Below are 18,369 nucleotides of genomic sequence, written 5' to 3'. Positions count from 1 at the left end.
GATGACCACAGGCTGCACTAGCCAGAATTCGGAGTATTGACGTTTGTCTTCCCAACCTTTCAGAGCACAGAAGACTTTATGAACATCTGCATCGAACCTGACAGTGTCAGCAAAGGAGACTTCATAACCCTTGGGTGAGTGGATGGAGACGCCATAGCTGTGGGTAAGGGGACTGGTTTGGAGGAAATGGGGCTGAAGTCGTTTGGATGGCATCGTCCTGGATTCGGGGTGCCCATGAAGCCTGTCTCAGGTAACCACAGCATTCTTTGTTTCGTGGGGTTCACGTGTCCAGTGCCCCTTTCTCCCTTTGGCCTTCCCTGTTCATTTTGGGAAGATGAGAGGACGGGAGCAGCCTTTGCCTTTCGACAGAAATGAAGGAACCTGGTGTAACACGGCAGAGAGTCTGGAATTTCAGCTTCAGGGTCGGAATGGCTGGGTTCGGCCACTTTCTGGCCTCATGTGTGGGACAGATCCTTCTCTGAACCCCTTTCCCTGAGTGTGGACTGGGGTAATAGAATCATCTCTGTCTTGGATTGTTTTTGAGTCTTAAATGAGAGGAGGTGTGGGAAAGCCCTTTTCATTGTGACATACTTCACAGTGTTAGTTGCTATTTGTCGGTCCACCTTGTCCTATTCTGGGGTGAAAAGGTATTGAGTGCCTTGGACATTTTCCAGGTTTCCCCTGCAGCACAGAAAAGTCTCACCTGATTTGTTAGGCCCTGTGGCCTCCAGCTTTATTGACGGAGCAGCTCTGAGCGGCGCCTGTCACCGTGCCGTCACGGGCCCATGCGACTGTGGTCTGCTCCGGCTCAGGGCTCCCCCTGGTGCCCGAGGACGGGATGCGGCGTCTCCGCGGCCGTGGCTGGGTCTCCAGGGCTCCTTCATTGTCTGCACCAGTAGCCGCTGCACCGCGTCTCTCGTTAGCTTGTGACGCTTCTGCAGCCTTTGGTTTACTTGCTGCATCTAGTGAAAGGAAGGACAGACGCTTCCTCAGTCCGTAGAATGCGCAGCAGCCACCCGCTGTCCCAGTGGAGAGTCTGGGCGGGGCCCTGATTTCAAACCTCCTTTCTAGTGACCTCCAGAGCCAGAGGAAGGCCCATCGCGTTGCTTCAGCGGAGCATCGTGCTCCCCGTAGCTGCCGGGTGGCAGCAGTGCCGCGGCTCCTGGTCCCCACAGGAGGTGACGCGGTAACGCCTGTTCCCGGCCTCTGGCTAGGACACTTGAAGCTGCTCTAGGAAACTGATGCAGAGTTCCCGCTGTCAGTTACTGAGAAGGGACGGGCTGGTTTGCTTGGATTAGCTTCTGCTCTTTCTCCGTTTCCCACGACCGGCTGTGGGGGGCTGTGCGGGGAGAGCTGTTCTGACGGTTTTACTCTGGCCTCCACCTTCCGGTGAAGGGGAGGGGTACAGTCAGCAGGGAACTCGGTGTAAACTGCTGGTTCACATCTATCACAGAGATACCTATCTTACGTTAAAATAAAAGGTTTCTCCTTCAAGAGTTGGCTCACAAGAAGTACCAAATAACAGAAGTTTAGTACTTTTCCTAAATTTCATTCTAATTTTGAAATTTGCGGTTTTTAATAGCCCAAGAATTGGGTACATGTGGACTATTTAAAATCAGTCTTAACGTCATGCACAGCTCTCTGCAGCAAGCAAGCCTCTCAATCCAGACTATCCCAGGGCTAAGCAAGAGTCCTGGCGGGAAGATTACTCACAGAACCGCACAGTGTTCAAGGGACCATAAGTCCATCTACTTAGTCTCATCAAAACCAGAAAACTTGCTAGGTTCCTGGTCTAACGCAGTCGCTGGCACTAGTTCCCAAGCTTCCTTTTTCCTCCCACAGAAGTAAAAAGGTGCGAGACCCCAAGCTGCGCGCCGAGGGCACCGAGTGCCTGCAAGCCAGCCAGTGCACCCTGCTGCTCCCCGAGGTAAGCGGCGGCTGGCCCCCAGCTCTCAGCCTTTCTGCTTTTCCCCTCCTTCAGGCACCTAGGGAGACCCAAAAGATGACAGAATCTAATGTTTTTAAGCTAGGGTTCTGTAAAGTGATGTTTAGGTCTCCTGAGCCATTCCCCCCGGCCCCCCATACGTAAATTATGCAGAGAGTTACTAGATTGTCACACAGAAGGCTCTCAGATGTTAACAGTGGATTCTGCCTTCACAACTGTCAGGAAGGATCTGGAAGCAGTTTCCAGAATGGCACTAAATTTTTCTGTATTGAGATGCCAAGCCTAGAACAACAACCCATGTAAGTGGAAAAAGGTTGGCAACTCCATCTAAATTGTAAGCTTGTCGTAGTGACACCTCAGGAAACTGCTTCTACAGACGGGGCCACTGTTTGTCCTGCTGTATCCAGAAAGGACTGCAGTGCCCCAGTAGTTTCAACATAGAAATGTTGAATTAGATACACGTCATGGGAGCGTTTTATGGGCTCTGCGACGGTGCTTGCTGTACCTTAAGTACAGAGCTAAGCAAGTCCTAGGAAAGAACCTAGAGAACAATCCAGTGGACATTTTCTCACGTCTCATTTGAGAAAGACTGAGACAGGGGACGTGGGACATGGGTATGTTCATGAATTCCTTCCTCAAAGATGTGGCAGGAGCCCTGCCTTTTAATATATATTTGAAAAGTATAACCTTGCTTCTCAAGTCCCCAAATACTCTGGTAAGAGATAATAAAAAACCCTCTTCCGTGGCTGGTGGAATTGGGATGTTTCCAGAGCCAGCGCGAGGCCCATCGTAGGCCCGGGAATGTTTTCCCGAAAGAACATTAGGCTCGATCCTCAGGACGAGCTGCTGCGAGGACAGGACCGCCGGGCGCGGCGCGAGTGAGCCGAGCCCTCACGCCGTCTCCTCCGCAGGGCACGGGGGGCTCCTTTAGCATCGACAGCGAGGAGTACGAGGCGATGCCGGTGGAGGTGAAGCTGCTGCCCCGGAAACTGCAGTTCTTCTGCGACCCCAGGAAGAGAGAGCAGCTGCTGCCCCGCTCCGCCCACTGAGCGGCAGGAGGCCGCCAGCGGGACCAACAGGGAACAGATGCCTCGCCTGTCCCCAGTGTTGTCAGGGGATCCCAGGGCATTTCCATGGCACGCCCCTCTGCCCTTCTCACAGTGCTCCCCAAAGTGTGCTGGGCACCCGCCTTCCTAGCGCATGCTTTATTCTGAGACGGCTGCTCCCCAGGCTAGTTCAAGGGCGACTCACACTCAACGGCGGGAAGAGGGCTAGACCTCCTTATATCCCCAGTGCAACCACAGCGCGAGCAGGCGCCAGGCTCGCCCCTCCCTTCCCGTCTGTTCTCTGGCCACCCTAGGACCCCCCGCCACCGAGTCCGGCTCCAGGCACCCCCATGGGTGCTGCTGCTTGGCGAGCTCTGCTTGTTTCAGGACAATCCTCAACCCAAAAATGTAGCCGAGGTGTTTCCCTCTTCAGCTTGGGCTGAACTACTGTAAATACCCGTGTTTTTTGTAAGTAGTGTTTCTTAAATATTTAAATGTTGGCTTGCATGACGACTGGGGTGCATGTTGAAAACTGACTTCATTGGGCTCCAACCCAAACCTAAACAACTCAATCCGGATGGCGCCCAGGAATCCGCATTTTTTCTAAAAAGCAGCCTCCCTCCCTCCTCAGATTATTCTACAGGTTGTCCCCCAGCCTCACCGGGACAAAGTGTTGTAAAGCCGTGGACTTCCTGGAACTTTCAAAAACCACGTATCCTGTCCCACTTTTAAGTTACATCTAAAAGTTTTCATGGGAAGGTAGAGTTGCCAAAGTATGTACTTTCTGCTGTCCTGTAAATACTGATATTTTAACTCTTTTAAACATATTCATCCATTTACAAAAAAAATAAACAAGTTCTTTAGTAGTTGGAAATTTTAAATGGAGTTTTCTCCGTGTATGTGTATTTCCATAGTACTCTCAGCAAAGAATGCTGTCTAGTGCGACCTAATTTTATGCTTGAGGTTTTAGTTCTTTAAGTGTAACTCAGTACAGAATAAGTGTTACAAGGTTTTGATAATTAAAAGTTAACTAATTTTAAAAATCCAAGAATACACGTTATTTATAGCTAAGGTGAGACAGGAGCCCACACTATATTCCTTGTTCCATTTTTTATAGATCTAAGCACATAAATAAGTAGATGAGATATAACGGTTATATCTTTCTAACTCCAAAGGAATTCGAAATGCTGCATGGCATTGTGATACGGCAAAAATCAGTGCTCTGTCGTCAAAAATTATGAAAAATGCCTACCAGCGGCTTGGTTAGGTCTTCCTTCAGGTGCTAAAAGCAGAGGGCCAGAAGCTCCGTGAGCTGCTAAGGACTCAGCCAGTCGTCACCGCTCACCTTCAGTCTCCCGGGGCCACCTCCTTTGCTGTGCCCTGAACTGTGTGCCCTGAGGGCAGGGAGCGAGGGAGGCAGGCAAGAGGGCGCCTTCGGTACTGAGGAAGGAGGAGGAGGGGGCTGGGCCCGCTGTGGGCGGTCAGCTCTGGGGCCCCGTGGCAGCTGCTCTAACGGGTCACAGAGCAGCTGCGAAGAACAGGGGACAAGGCTCACCTGGGTCGCCTCGGAGAGGTGCCAAAGCTGTGCTTCCGCCACAAAAAGTGGCAGGTGGGTCCCAACATGCAGTGAGATGAGCCATTTGACTGGGGGGGGGGCGCATCCCGAGCCTAGCCGAGTAGGAAGGACCTAGAACCTGCCTCCTTCCCGGACAGCCCCCCGCGCGTGAGCGCCTCTCCCCCCGTGAAAATAATGAACGGCGCCGGCGCAGGACGTTTCACCCACGTTGTGTCTTACTCTAACTCTAAACGTGCTGTTTTCCTGATTTAAACTGCGTCCTGCGAGACTCTGGTCTCCTGCCCATCCTTCCTTGTAATGTCCACGTAAGGGCCATTTAACAGGGCCGCTGGGAGAGGGTCACCTGGTCGGCCACACCCGGGTGCTGCGGCGGCCGTGAAACTGAGTCCCCGCCTCCTGCTTAGGACAGACCTGTCTAACGTCACTCCCAGGCTACGATCACTTCTGTTGAAAATATAGCAATGCCTTCTACCGAAGCCTCTTGCCGAACCCGGCCGGTGTGCGTGCGGTCATAATTACTGTGTGTCCTCGCAGCAGCCTGGGGAGTCGGTGGCATCCTGGTCGCGCAGCCCGGAGAGGAGCCTGGCTTGGAACACATCGCAGCAGTCGGCCATTTACCCCCCTCCTGAGGTTAAAAATCAAACAAAACTTTAGTGTCTACACACAGGCGATACATACGTGCCTCTCTCGTAATCAAACGCTATGTAATGCAGGAGAATGGCTTCAAGTACCTTTGGCGAAAGACGTGAAAGGAGAGGCCCGGTGGCTGCGGCTCCTCCCTCGGTCCCGGCTCGTCTGGGTGGCAGTTCCGCCCAGCTCTGGGCTCCGTTACCTGGACAGTGCCTGTCCGGACCTTGCTCCGGGAGGACGGGCGCCCGCTCTCCGGTCCCCAGCGCCGCGGGGGAGCGAGGTCTGCGTCGTGCTCACTCCTTCCCACCACGCGCGCGATTCCTGCACTAGGTGAAGGACTGCTGCACGCGTGTTCGTGTTAAAATGTGGACTTTAATTGTAAAAATTATTTTCTGTAAATATAGTTATATCAACCTCTCTGCACACAACTTGGTTCAGATATATACAGACAGGATATACACAGGTGTTAATTCGGGAAACGTTTACTCAAACCCAGCTTGCGTTAGGCCTTTAAAATGATCACCATTGAGAACAGAGCAGGGACACCTATGAGCACTGGGACTCAGGGTAAAATCTATCAACCGGCTCCACAATGGGAGGTAAAGACTTGGGACAAAAGTAGGTTCGGTTTCTCTTATTGCTATGACTCTTATACTGGGATGTTACAAAACAGGAGTTGGACGTTAAGGCGACAGGGACGCTATGCTTCCCCCTAACTTGGCAAAACAGGAAAGCCTTGATTCCAAACCTACAGCGATTTCTCTTCCGAAAAAGGTTGACTTCCTGGACCCACAGTTTAGCCAGCGAGCTTGGGGGAAATAAGGAAGCTAATCCTGTTTCCCTCGACTCTGTACCCCAGCGGCCCCTCCCGCCCTGTCTGTTCCAGAGTCCAGAGTCCACACCGAAGCTCCTCCCGACGCCACCTTCAAAGACTCTTCACAGCATTACCTTCGCTTAACTTGCCCAGAGGACGTTTCCACTCGCATGTCAGGTTAGCGGTCAGCTCACTCAGTGGCCGCCTCTGTGCAGATCTGTCGTTTTTTGGACCATCCCTGGCCAACCTGCAATACGCGGCCCACCCCCGCACCCCCGCACCCCCAGCTGCCCTAAGAGGGCAAAGTAAACGGACCATCAGCCTACTGGGCTTTCTGCACAAACCAGTGATTCACGCTGACCGTCCACCATAGTAATTCATCAGTTTCCTGCACTCCATCCCACTGCCTCTGAAAGCCCCGATACGCTGAGCTTCTGGGATAAGCTGAAGAAATGAAAGCAGAGCTGTCCCTCCCGACCAGCACTCACAGCAGGAGGAAATTCTGATTTCCTTCCGGGGTGTGCAGCTGCCCCGTTTTCCAGCTCCACAAGCGAGTCAAAGTGCCAGGAACAAAGCTGCCCCCCACTCCCACCGGGGAACAGGCCTCAGCACGATCACATTTACCCCCTTTCGTGTGAGAGTTTCACTTAAGGTTGGGGACGATACGTCATCCTCCCTAGGACTGTCCAGTTTCTCCTAAAGAGGGCTATTAAGATTTCACAGTCCTGCCTGGCCGGTGTGGCTCAGTGGTTGAGCATCGACCCAGGAATCAAAAGGTCACGGGTTCAATTCCCGGTCAGGGCACATGCCCGGGTTGCAGGCTGGATCCCCAGTAGGGGGCGTGCAGGAGGCAGCCGATGGATGATGTTTCTCTCTAAAAATCAGTGAAACATATTGAAAAAAATAAAGATTTCACAGTCCTTACTCGCTCTCCAAAACATCTAAGTCACAAAACTTTTATGGGGTCTCAGCTGCTTCCAAAACTGCCCATTTCTTCCAGGATTACATTCTGGAAGTGTCCTTCCATTTCAACATCTGCACACTCGTTTCATCACACAGTAATATCGATATAAAAATAAACTCCCATTTCCTGTAAGAAAAACATTAACTTAATTCACAGTTAGCCTTTTCCCATAACGCTCAGCGCTCCCTCCAGTGGCTCCCGGGAGCAGAGGTATATTAGTCACAGCGGGATATGAAAGACCCACAGCCTGGGAGTGAGAGGAGCCCTTTCCTCCGCCTCTTCCGCTACCTGAATCAGAAAAGGGGGTTCCTGAAATGCGGGGACAGGACAGGACTGGGCCTGCGGACGTAGCCTCTGGCTCTGCAGCATCCTCGCTGCGCACTGGGCAGGGGAGGGGAGGGGGGGGAGCGGGGAATGGGCCTGTCTCGGATTCTCAGCCCACTGGCGAGGAACTTAACGGAGATGAAGCTGTTACGTGCACGCGTGTTGGTCCCCGGGTTAACTCCCTCGCTATTTTAGACCTGTCCCCACACTAAGGCAAGTTCGCTGTCCATCAGCACAGTGTCGTATGATTTCAGCCCCCGGCCTTTGCCTCTGCAGGGATGAGCTGCTCTGGGACCGGGGGTGGGGGAGCATCCCAATCCATTCCCCGGGCCATGTGGTTTCCTAAAACCACCACCGAAAAAAATAAATAACTGTCCCTGAGGCCCCAGCCTCTCCTGGAGGTCCCTATACCACCATTAAAAGGTTAATTTGCTGCTGCCCTTTGCAGAAGGTTCCCAAAGGCCTAGGTTTGAAGGTGAATCATCTCTCTCTATTGTGTCCGAAGGGCGTTCAGTGGATCCAGACAGACGGCCAGTGCTCCTCATGGCCACGAGCAGGAGAGAGTGACTCGGCTCCGGTCTGATTGAGCTTTACCTCGACCTTCCCTAGAATGCCACAGGCTGTTACACTGACCAATGAGCCTGCACACGTGGTATTTAGAATTATCTGCGCCCTGTGCTCCACTTAAATAACTTAGCATAGGAATTTGCATCTATGGAGTCATCGATGGAGTCACAGATGCAAATTCCTATGCTAAGTTATTTCCACCAACACAGCCATGAACGCAGCTTCCCTTCCCCAGCCACGTGCAAGGAGAGGTGCCACGAGGATGATGCATGCGGGAGGCCCGGGCCTTCTGACCCACGCAGTCACAACTTCCTGCGGACCCTCCGGGGCCCCCGCTGGGACACTTGCATAGGAACGCGTCTCCACCAGGCCTGGGCAGAGCTTCACCCTCTACCCAAGCCCAAGCTAATCCTCAGCAAGGTACTTGGCCCAGACTCTTTAACTGGTAGGAGGCAAGCCCGACCATTTCTGACCCCTCCCTAAGCTAGAGGACAACTGGGTGTTGTTGCAGAGCCTGGATGCTACCATCTGCCAAGCCTGCAGACTTGAAAAAAATCCACTTTAGCATCGGTATCCCCACGCCTGGATTCCAGACCTCACAGGGACCCTTGCCGCCAGGAATTTCCTCAAACCTGGTCTCACGGTGACAGGGCAGCCTGGGCGTCTCAGGTTGGCAATGTTCCAGGTTGCTGCATGCTCACAGCACGGCGCTAGATCAGGCTGCAAGTTGCCCGGGGGACCCAGCCAGCTGGGGCAGGGAGGCCACGCCCCAGCCATGCCCCAGTCAAGGCACCGCACCCAGGTTAGGTTTCCAACCTGCTCAGAGCTTACAGGCCTAGAAAGCAGGACCTCGGAGGATGCTCACCACCTCCCGAACCAAAGCGGAGGGTTTCTCAGAAAGTATTTCAGCAGCTGTAGAAAACCAAACCCACGTGGCTTCCAGCGCCTATTGTCACTGCGCAGGGATTCCCACCTGGTACCTCACACACTCCTTCCCCTTCCAGAGAACAGGCAGCAAGTGACACCGGGCTGTGCAGCCCGCCTGAGGCACTGGCAGGAGGCAGGGGGACGGGAGAGTCAGGTACCCAGCAAGCCTTCCGAAGGTGACCTTCATTTCTCAGTCAACTCCTAGGAGATGACAAACCGGGACAAAGGAAACCACGGCCCTGCGCGCATGCTGGTCCAGCAGGCAGGGGGGTGCCACACCGGATCGCGACCCACGAGGAAGCTGCAGTGCAGGGAAGGGACACAGGCAGGGGACAGACAAGCCCAGGCTCCCCACGACCTCAGGGCACAGCCTCACGGGCACGTTCCCCACTGGGGCGCCCAGACCCTGGCCCTCTGCGTGAGCATGAGGGTGGACACACAGCCGTGCAGACAGACGGCTGCCTGCAACAGCGGAGCCCAGAGAACCTGGAGGCCCTGGCCCACCGGTCCCAGGTCACTGCAGGAACCTCATCTCCACCCCACTGCCTGTGTCTCAGCACCTCCGAGCCCGGAGCTACGAGACCACAGAACAAAAGTGCTCGCAAGCAGAGTGGAAAAGACGCGCTGAACCCTCCCGACGGCCGCCACCAGCACTCAGCAGCGCCCGACCCGGTCAGAAAGGCCGCCCGGGAGGCGGAGAAGAGGGCAGAGGGCACTGTCCTAGGAACACGGCGGGGAAGCTTCCGCTTCCAAACGCACGTTTTCCTCTGTAAACACATGTATTCCTGACAGGGCCGCAGAGGGGAGGCGTGTGTTAGTTGCACGGCCTGCCTTTCAATGCCCAGACGTATTTATATATTTACAGAAAAGGCGCCACCCCGATGAATCAAGGCCCGCTTGCGGTTCTGCGTGCGAATTTCTCAAGCCATGAATTCTGTACTAAGGAGCCGCAGCGAAAATAGGTTTGAGTAACGCATGAAGCCCTAAAAAGCTCCTCTTGCGATCAGACGTGGGATTCGTCCATTTCACAGTTATTTCTCTCTGCTGTGCACACTGGCCTGGCTGGAACGGTCACACACACGGAGACACCCATGGCCAGTCCACCAGCCCGGTAACAGCTGGGCGGGAAGGGGGAAGGGGAAGGAATTATTTCCAAGCCAAAAGCCTAAATTGTGGCCCAAGACTCTACTCACAGGACCTGGCTTCCTAGGTCACAACGGCCGTCTCGCCTAAGCTGACGTCCATCCATCGCCCAGCCAAAGGGACCAGGCGGGGACCGGCGGGAGCTGTCCCGGACGGAAACCTCTGAGAACGGAAACTCGTCCTGACCACTCTCCTGGGGGAAGGCACTGTCATACTTGCTGTCTACAAATCTGATGGGTCCCTGGCTCCAATTACTCAGCTCGAGGACTGTCCTGTGCTGAGGAGAAGGTGGGGTGTGAGGGCCTCTCGCTAGTACAGGGCCTGCAGACGTGCTGAGCGCCTTAACCAGCCCAGGTCCAGAACCCGGAGGCTCTGCTGGTCACCCCTCAGAGGGCTCCCTGCATGAAGGAGCGTTTCTATCCTGCACCTCGGTTCCTCTATCTTTGGGCAACAAATGCTACTCTTTAAAAACACCCAGATTGTTCCACGAGACTGGTTGGCCCTTAAAGGAGAGTGAATCGGAAACTGGATCTGCTGGAAGGCGCTGGCCCTTAGGAATTCGCCACCCCCTCCCAAGAGGCGGGGGTTCTGGGCCAGGAATATCCTACCCCTGGGAACCAGGAGGGAGATTTCAAGGCCTCGTGCTACAATGTCAGTTTCCGGCTGACGGACAAGCCACCTCTCCCTGTCCTCCTGTCCTTAGAGAAGCTCATGCTCGGGGTCAGAAACATCCTTCTGCCCCACTCTGAGGTCTCCACTCACAGGAAGACACAGATTTGTCCTAATAAACAGGAAAAGGGATCTGGTCCTGACTGGACCCCCAGAACAGATAAAGATCTGCCACCGGAGAGACGCACACCCAAGGCCACACCGGGAAGACAGTGGTCTCGCTCATGAACACGTCAAGGTACACAGACCATAGAGTTCCTGAACAGCACCCCGCGCCCACCCCACCCCACCCCCCGTGATTCCAGAGCCCAGCCCACCCCCAGCGACATACGGCCTTCTCCGCATCTCCGGTCGCTCAACAAGGGGAGAGAATCAACGATACGACGCCGAAGACCAGACCAGGGGGCGACTCTGGGGGAAGGTGGGAGGTTCCGGTGACCTGGGGAACGCAGCAGGACAGAGGACCACAGGGGCCTCATCTTACCTCCAGGGCCGGGGAGAACGGCAATTACAAAAATTACACTTGTTGGAAAGTAGAAACTATATTCCTTTGTGTCCACTTAATAAAAAGTGAGCGCTCTGGGGCCCGGCTGAAGTCCCGCGTGCGAGCAGCTCCCCGGCCCGGCCCCATCAGGGGCAGCAGGGGTTGTCGATGACCAGCATGACGTCGATGCCGTAGGCCTCCAGCAGGTCCATGAGGAAGCTGCGGTCGCCCTGCGGGTCCAGGCCCATGCCCCGCGCGTGCTCGGCCGTCAGGGTCTTGTCTTGGCTGGCGGACACCTCCAGCAGCGTCTGGAATATCCGGTTGTTCTGCTCGAGGAAAAACCTGCATTGGGCAGGCCAGGCACAGGCGAGGGGGGCAGAAAAGACAAGACGCTCACCGGAGAGTCCGCGCAGGGACCAAACGGCGCCCCCTTGTTGCATAAACCTTTCAGTGGTCGCAAGAATCAGAAACCTCTTTTAGGAAGGAATCGGGACCGGAGTTAAACGGAAGGGCGATTCAAGTGCTGCTAAGATTTGCAGAGAAACCCCTGGCATCAATCATGGTACGATTAGCAAATTCCTTGAGCAAGGGATGGCCTGGCTGCCAAAATGCTCTTTCTCTGTTGAAAGGTGCCCGGGGATTTAAACACAGCCTCGGGGAGAAGCCCCATGCGCTGTGTTCCCTTCTCTCTGCTTAGTCATAAGGGGGAGTTGAAGCAACAACGGGGACAGCTGTCCTGAGGTTGGGACGCCAGCGAGAAACTGCAGTGCACCTCCTGAGCCCTGGCTGGGTAACCAGGGGAAAAGGGGGGCTCTGAAGGGACTGCCACCCTAAGCCCCCGCAGGCCACGCCAGGCTGGCACGCTGAAGGCGGAGCGCAGGAGCTGGGGCGTCATGGGGGGGCTCTGAAGGGACTGTCGCCCCCGAGGCCCCGCAGGCCATGCCAGGCTGGCACGCTGAAGGCGGAGCGCAGGAGCTGGGGCGTCACGGGGGGGCTCTGAAGGGACTGTCGCCCCCGAGGCCCCGCAGGCCACGCCAGGCTGGCACGCTGAAGGCGGAGCACAGGAGCTGGGGCGTCACGGGGGCCCCGGAGCCAGCGAGCCGGAGGGGAAGGGTGAGGGAGACACAGCTTCAAGCTGCAGGCGCCAGCGCCCCACAGCTCACCTTCCTCCCTTCACCCTGGGTGTGTTTCCCTTTGATTACTTTCTTTCAAATCCTCACCTGAGGAAATGGCTTTTTTCACTGATTTCAGAGAGAGGGGGAAGGTGAGGGAGACAGAGAGGAACACTGATGTGAGAGAGAAGCACTGACTGGTTGCCTCCCATACACACCCCGACCCAGATGAACCCGCAACCCGGGCATGTGCCCTGAGCGGAAATCGAACCTGCGACCCTTCAGTGCATGGGACAGCACTCCAACCCCTGAGCCACACCGGCCAGGCCCCCTTTGATGACTTTTTAAAAAATTATGCACCTAGTGCGCTGGCTGGTGTGGCTCAGCTGGTTGGAGCACCATCCTGTACCCCAAAAGGTTGCCGGTTCGATCCTCGGTCACAGCACATACCCAGGTTACAGATTCAATCCCTGGCCGGGGCGCGTGTAGGGAGGCAACTGATTGATGTTTCTCCCTCACATCCAGGCTTCCTTCTCTCTCTCCCTTCTCTCTAAAATCAATTAAAAACAGTGATGCACAGAGCACGGTCTAATGCCACTGATTCTGGGCACCGCACGAATATATGAGCCATGTTCAGAAAAGGCACTAAGCGTCTCGACCCTTCAGCTGTGTCCCGCAGAGCCCTCGGGTTCCGCCGCGGTGCCCGAGGAAGCTATGGATGCCCAGGAACTCCAGGTACAAGGGGAGGTGTCAAGCCTTGAGGGGACGGCTGGCCCTCTGCTCAATTCCCAGATACTTGTGCATCTAAACAGCTTTACGAGAGTGCCCTACAGAGTGCACTTCCTCAGAATCACAGCACTGCTCTCTGTTGAAATGTCAACATTTAAAATTTTCAGCATCAGAGCCAGAAAGGGTTCTAACTGCAGGCGCTGTTCCCCGCCCCCACCCCCACCCCCACCCCAGGACATGGGGCAGGAAGACCAACCAGGAAGCCACTGCAGTTCCGTTCTCGCTGAGCACTGTTGCAACAGCTGCTCATGAATGAGACCAGAGCTCTGAGGGAAAAGGGCCGGGCTCCCACCCTGACCACCACCAGATCTGGGGGCTCCCACCCCGACCACCACCAGGTCTGGGGGCTCCCACCCTGACCACCACCAGGTCTGGGGGCTCCCTCCCTGACCACCACCAGGTCTGGGGACTCCCACCCCAAACACCACCAGGTCTGGGGGCTCCCACCCCGACCACCACCAGGTCTGGGGACTCCCACCCCAACCACCACCAGGTCTGGGGGCTCCCTCCCTGACCACCACCAGGTCTGGGGACTCCCACCCCGACCACCACCAGGTCTGGGGGCTCCCACCCCGACCACCACCAGGTCTGGGGACTCCCACCCCGACCACCACCAGATCTGGGGGCTCCCTCCCTGACCACCGCCAGATCTGGGGGCTCCCACCCTGACCACCAATAGATCTGGGGGCTCCCTCCCAGACCACCACCAGATCTGGGGGCTCCCACCCTGACCACCACCAGATCTAGGGGCTGCCTCCCCGACCACCACCAGGTCTGGGGGCTCCCACCCTGACCACCACCAGATCTGGGGGCTCCCTCCCTGACCACCACCAGATCTAGGGGCTCCCACCCTGACCACCACCAGATCTGGGGGCTCCCTCCCTGACCACCGCCAGATCTGGGGGCTCCCACCCTGACCACCAATAGATCTGGGGGCTCCCTCCCAGACCACCACCAGATCTGGGGGCTCCCACCCTGACCACCACCAGATCTAGGGGCTGCCTCCCCGACCACCACCAGGTCTGGGGGCTCCCACCCTGACCACCACCAGATCTGGGGGCTCCCTCCCTGACCACCACCAGATCTAGGGGCTCCCACCCTGACCACCAACAGATCTGGGGGCTCCCTCCCAGACCACCACCAGATGTGGGGACTCCCACCCTGACCACCACTGGATCTGGGGGAAAGGTTTCATTAGGTTCAAGAGTTAAATTGTCATATTATCCCATAATGCTCAGTGCAAGGAGCTGCTCCATTCAAAGGAAGCAATGGGCGAGAAGTCCCTGACTCCTGAGGGACAGACAGCTTCTACGCAGTGGACATCCGACGCAAATGCCCAACAGAAGGACAAACCCCAGCACCCCGTTTTCTCTTAATGACCTTCCCCTGCTTCTTCCCTTAGCTGCTCTGGGTACCCCACTAACAGCATTTCAGGGTTCAGGGCTGACAGTGAGAATGCAAAAGGGGCCGTGTAATAAACCTGACAGCTGGGGGAGCACACGGCAGGCCTGACGAGCTCTGGCTCGGTGACCCCGCAGGACGGCCTGACCGCCAGTTCCTAACTGGGCAGGTCGGGGCAGGAAGTCAGCCCGGGCCCACCGCTCCAGCAGAAAGGTCAGCGTTTGCCTTAAACGAGCTCTGCCCACTGCGCAGCCGGGATGACAGACCAGCCGGTGGATTCCATCCATGCAGCCTCCTGCATCGCCTTTGATTCCAACGAATAAAATAAGCTGCCCAACTGCCATTCTCCGGGGCATTTGCCAGTCTGCTTCCTGGCCACCGTCGTCAGTTTGGCTCAAGAAAGTCAAACATTCTCTACAGCTCCCTACGTTCCTTACGTCGACGCAGCCGTAAAGGACCTCCCCGGGCCGCGGTGGGACACGCAGGGACCCCAGCCCAGCCCAGGCGACTTACAGCACAAAGAGCTCGTCCTCACAGGGGCTGTAGTCGCCCTCCACCTCCTGGGAGTAGAGCAGCGCCTGCCTGTTGCGGGAAAGCACCTGCTGACGGGAGGCCACCGGCATCTGCACGGCCACCCCCCCAGGAAGGGAGGTCCCAGAGCAGGGCCCCCAGGCCAAAGGCAGGGGGACACGGCACCAGGAATAAATAAATAGGACTGGGAGTCAAAACCCCTAGGGTCAGGGCCGGTTTGGGGCCTGCGTCACCTCCAGCAAGTGACCGCCTTTCCTAACTGCCCATCGAAAAGGGGCGACAACGAGCCATTTATGTCAGGGGCTACCAGAATGATGGGGAATTACTCGGTGACGCCCAGCAAGCTCTCGGGGCACACGCTGGACGCTCGGCGCCTGTCACTTGGGCTTCGCAGGTTCCCGAGTCCACCGGAGAGCAGCCCCCACCCACGCGTGTCTGCTGCGCTACCTGGGCCCCGTGCCGGGGGCCCCCCGTCGCCCGGGCCCACCACGTGCCCTGAGGGGAGGGTGGACAGGATGGGGTGACCGAGACCCCGCCGGGGGACGTGTCGGGGTGCGCGCCCGGGGCCGGGCCCCACCTCTGCTCGTTGAGCCGCCGGTACTTCTCCCGGTCGGCGCTGTTGACCTTGAGCAGCGGCTGCAGGTGCTCGTGGTGCGTCCTCACGTTCTGGTTGTCCACGTAGACATCGTACAGCTCCCGCTTCTCCTCGAAGATCTTCTCCGTGGTGCCTGTGAGACCCGAGGGCGGAGCTGGGAGCCCCAAGGCCGGCGCCGGAGGGCACCGGCCCGACCCACCGGGGAGCAAGGAGCCCGGGGGCCCCAGCCCACGGGGAGGGCCTGGGGGCCGGGCGGGGCGGGTGGGCAGCAGGCAGCGAGGGCCCCGTACTCACAGGCCACATAGGACACCTCTACCTCCAGGCTCTCAATGTCGGCCACGTTCACGTAGAAGAAAGGCTTGGACTCGGGGATGGTGCCCCCGATGCCGGGCAGGGAGACATTGGCCAGGCAGCAGCAGCAGTACACTGTGGGGACGGGGACGGGGACGGGGGGTCGGTCTCTCCCGTCCCCTCCTCCTGCGCAGCCAGCTGGCCGTCCCTGAGCCCTCGGCCTCCCGCGGTGCCACTGAGGGCTTGCCCTGTGCTGTCCCAGCGCCTGAGCAACCAGGTGGTCCTGCGGTCCCAGGAGACGAGGGGGAGCCTGACTGGTACCGGAGCTGAACCTGAGGTCCCCGAGGCCACACCAGCAATGTCCCACCAAATCCGGTGGACAGGTCTCAGTCTTCACCTCACCCGGGCTCGCTCGGGACACGGCACTGCTCCCGCCCACGGTGACCCCTCCATCCTCTGGCTCCCTCCCTCCCTCCCTCCCGACGGTTCGGCCTCAGTGTCCTGTCTTCCACCTTCATGGTTCAGCCCCCACGCCTGCATCCTAAGCACCGCACAACTCTCCCCCCCCCCCCGGGATGCCACCCATCCCTGGTTTCCAGCGCGGTGCATGAGGCACTCTCAACCTCAGCTCCCCGCCAGGGGCCTCACCCAGCTACGCCAGTGCCCGTGGACGTCTCGAGAAGGCCTCCCGGGCAGCACACACTCCCTGGGTCCAAAGTCAACTCTCACCCCACCTCCTCCTCGGTCCCGCCTGTGGCCCCACCGTCCTCGGGACCCTAGACTCTTCCTCCATTACAGCCTCACGCCCATCAGAGCCTTACAGCCCACCGCACACCAAATGCTTCAAGCTTCTTTCTTAACTGTACACAGAACCCAGCTCCTCTGCTCCAATCCAGACCCTTATCTGTCACCAGAGTACAGCACGTCGCCTAGTCCATCTTCACTGCCACCAGAGCCCACGTTCTAAAACACAGATCCAGCCCGGCCTGCGTGGCTCAGCGGGTGAGCGTCGACCTGGGATCCAGGCGATTGGGGTTCGATTCCCGGTCAGGGCACATGCCCGGGTTGCGGGCTCGATCAATGCCTCTCTCATCATTGATGGTTTCTCTCTCTCTCTCCCTCTCCTTTCCTCTCTCTGAAACCAATAAAGATATATTTTAAAAAAACTAAAAATAAAAATAAAAAAACACAGATCCAACCAGGCCACTCCCAGGTTTAAAACCTGTGACCTCATGACACGGCGCAAACCCTTCTGAACTTGGGGAACGATGGAAAGACTCGAGCATGGGCCCCAGGGAACTAGGGCAGGACCCCGACTCTGGCCCCTCGTTACCTCGATAGCACACTACGCCCACCGGAGGGGGGGAGAATATCAGAATGCGCTTTCGAAGTAAGGCGAACTTCCAAAGAACGAGGATCTGCTCCCCGAAGAACTTAATGAACTGAGACATGCAACCGGCGGGGTGTGTGATCTGAAAGAAAAAAGAGGGGGCAGTGATTAGAAATGTCATTCGAAAAATGCTCAATATGGGCAGGTGAGCACCACCCGTTTAAAAGCAGCCCCCCAAGTGCAACCAAACAGATGCAGGGATGGCCACTTCCACATAAAGTGACATTTTCCTCTCAAAGCCCCACCTGTAAATTAGATTTCTACAATTCACCAGCTCCCCCAACGCACTGAAGTCTGAGTTGAAGGATCCTTAACTGCTGTCCTTGGGACAGAGAGGTGCCGAGGACACAGGACTGAACATAACTTCTTAAAAGTCAGAAAGAGCCCGGCCGGTGTGGCTCAGCGGTTGAGCATCGACCTAAATCCAGGAGATCCTGGTTCGATTCCCGGCCAGGGCACATGCCCGGGCTGCAGGCTCAACCCCCAGCAGGGGGCATGTAGGAGGCAGCCGATCGATGACTCTCTCTCATCGTTGATGTTTCTCTCTCCCTCCCTCTCCTTTCCTCTCTCTGAAATCAATAAAAATATGTGTGTGTGTGTGTATATATATATATATATATATATATATATATATGTCAGAAATATAAGTATTTGAAGTGACAGTGCACCTCAGCGAGAACATTCGACTCACAAACATTACTGAGCACTGGAAGGAATACAGCGATGAGCCAACAGTCCCAGGTCAGGTCCCCAAATGTATGGGGACCCGGCCACTGTGTGGAATGAGGTGTCTGTGAGCCAGCTGGCCGTCTCTGAGCCCTCAGCCTGCCAGGATGCTCTTGAGGGCTTTGCTCGGTGCTGTCCTGGCGCCTGAGCAGCCAGGTGGTCCCGCATTCCGAGGTCACCGGGAGGAAGGCCCACAGGGCCTGCTGGTGGAACAGCCGCTGTACTTCAACTCCAACCATCCCTCCTTTTCTGCTAAACACAGGAGCCTGTCCCTCGGTCAGTGAGGTTCGAAGGCCCTCAGTCCAGCAGCCCTCAAGGAACTCAGTGCTCTCAACAACTACGTGAGCTCGGAAGCCGATACACTTCCCCAGTCGAGCCTTCACGTGAGACTCAGACCCTAGCTGACACCTTGACTGTGGTCTCACGAGAGACCATGAAGCAGAGG

At 56.7% G+C, this 18,369-nt stretch overlaps 2 protein-coding genes across 7 annotated transcripts in view; one reads left to right on the top strand and one right to left on the bottom strand.

The window, feature by feature from the left end:
* Nucleotides 1-9,939, top strand: part of AGK (acylglycerol kinase) — a 70,411-nt gene extending 60,472 nt beyond the window's left edge. For 5 of the 6 annotated variants that reach the window (XM_081146698.1, XM_081146700.1, XM_081146699.1 and 2 more), the window contains 3 exons: nucleotides 64-134; nucleotides 1,843-1,927; nucleotides 2,877-4,023. In XM_081146698.1, the coding sequence (XP_081002824.1) occupies nucleotides 64-134; nucleotides 1,843-1,927; nucleotides 2,877-3,305 (585 nt within the window). In that variant the 3' untranslated portion in view covers nucleotides 3,306-4,023. Of the gene's footprint in view, nucleotides 1-63; nucleotides 135-1,842; nucleotides 1,928-2,856 lie in introns of all 6 variants that reach the window. The other variant, XM_081146703.1, reaches the window with a different exon arrangement.
* Nucleotides 9,940-11,131: 1,192 nt separating this feature from the next.
* The window catches only part of DENND11 (DENN domain containing 11), a 28,256-nt gene continuing 21,018 nt past the window's right edge, over nucleotides 11,132-18,369 (bottom strand). Inside the window, exons 5-9 of the mRNA XM_081147333.1 lie at nucleotides 17,142-17,280; nucleotides 15,812-15,943; nucleotides 15,500-15,650; nucleotides 14,905-14,973; nucleotides 11,132-11,431 (exon numbers count right to left, since the gene is read on the bottom strand). Of these exons, the coding sequence (XP_081003459.1) occupies nucleotides 11,236-11,431; nucleotides 14,905-14,973; nucleotides 15,500-15,650; nucleotides 15,812-15,943; nucleotides 17,142-17,280 (687 nt within the window). The 3' untranslated portion in view covers nucleotides 11,132-11,235. The remainder of the gene's footprint in view (nucleotides 11,432-14,904; nucleotides 14,974-15,499; nucleotides 15,651-15,811; nucleotides 15,944-17,141; nucleotides 17,281-18,369) is intronic.

Source organism: Miniopterus schreibersii (assembly GCF_964146895.1).
Source record: "Miniopterus schreibersii genome assembly, chromosome: 9".
NCBI classification, from domain to species: Eukaryota; Metazoa; Chordata; class Mammalia; order Chiroptera; family Miniopteridae; genus Miniopterus; species Miniopterus schreibersii.
The sequence above is the reverse complement of the archived record's forward strand: the minus strand, read 5'-3'. Positions and strand labels throughout refer to the sequence as shown.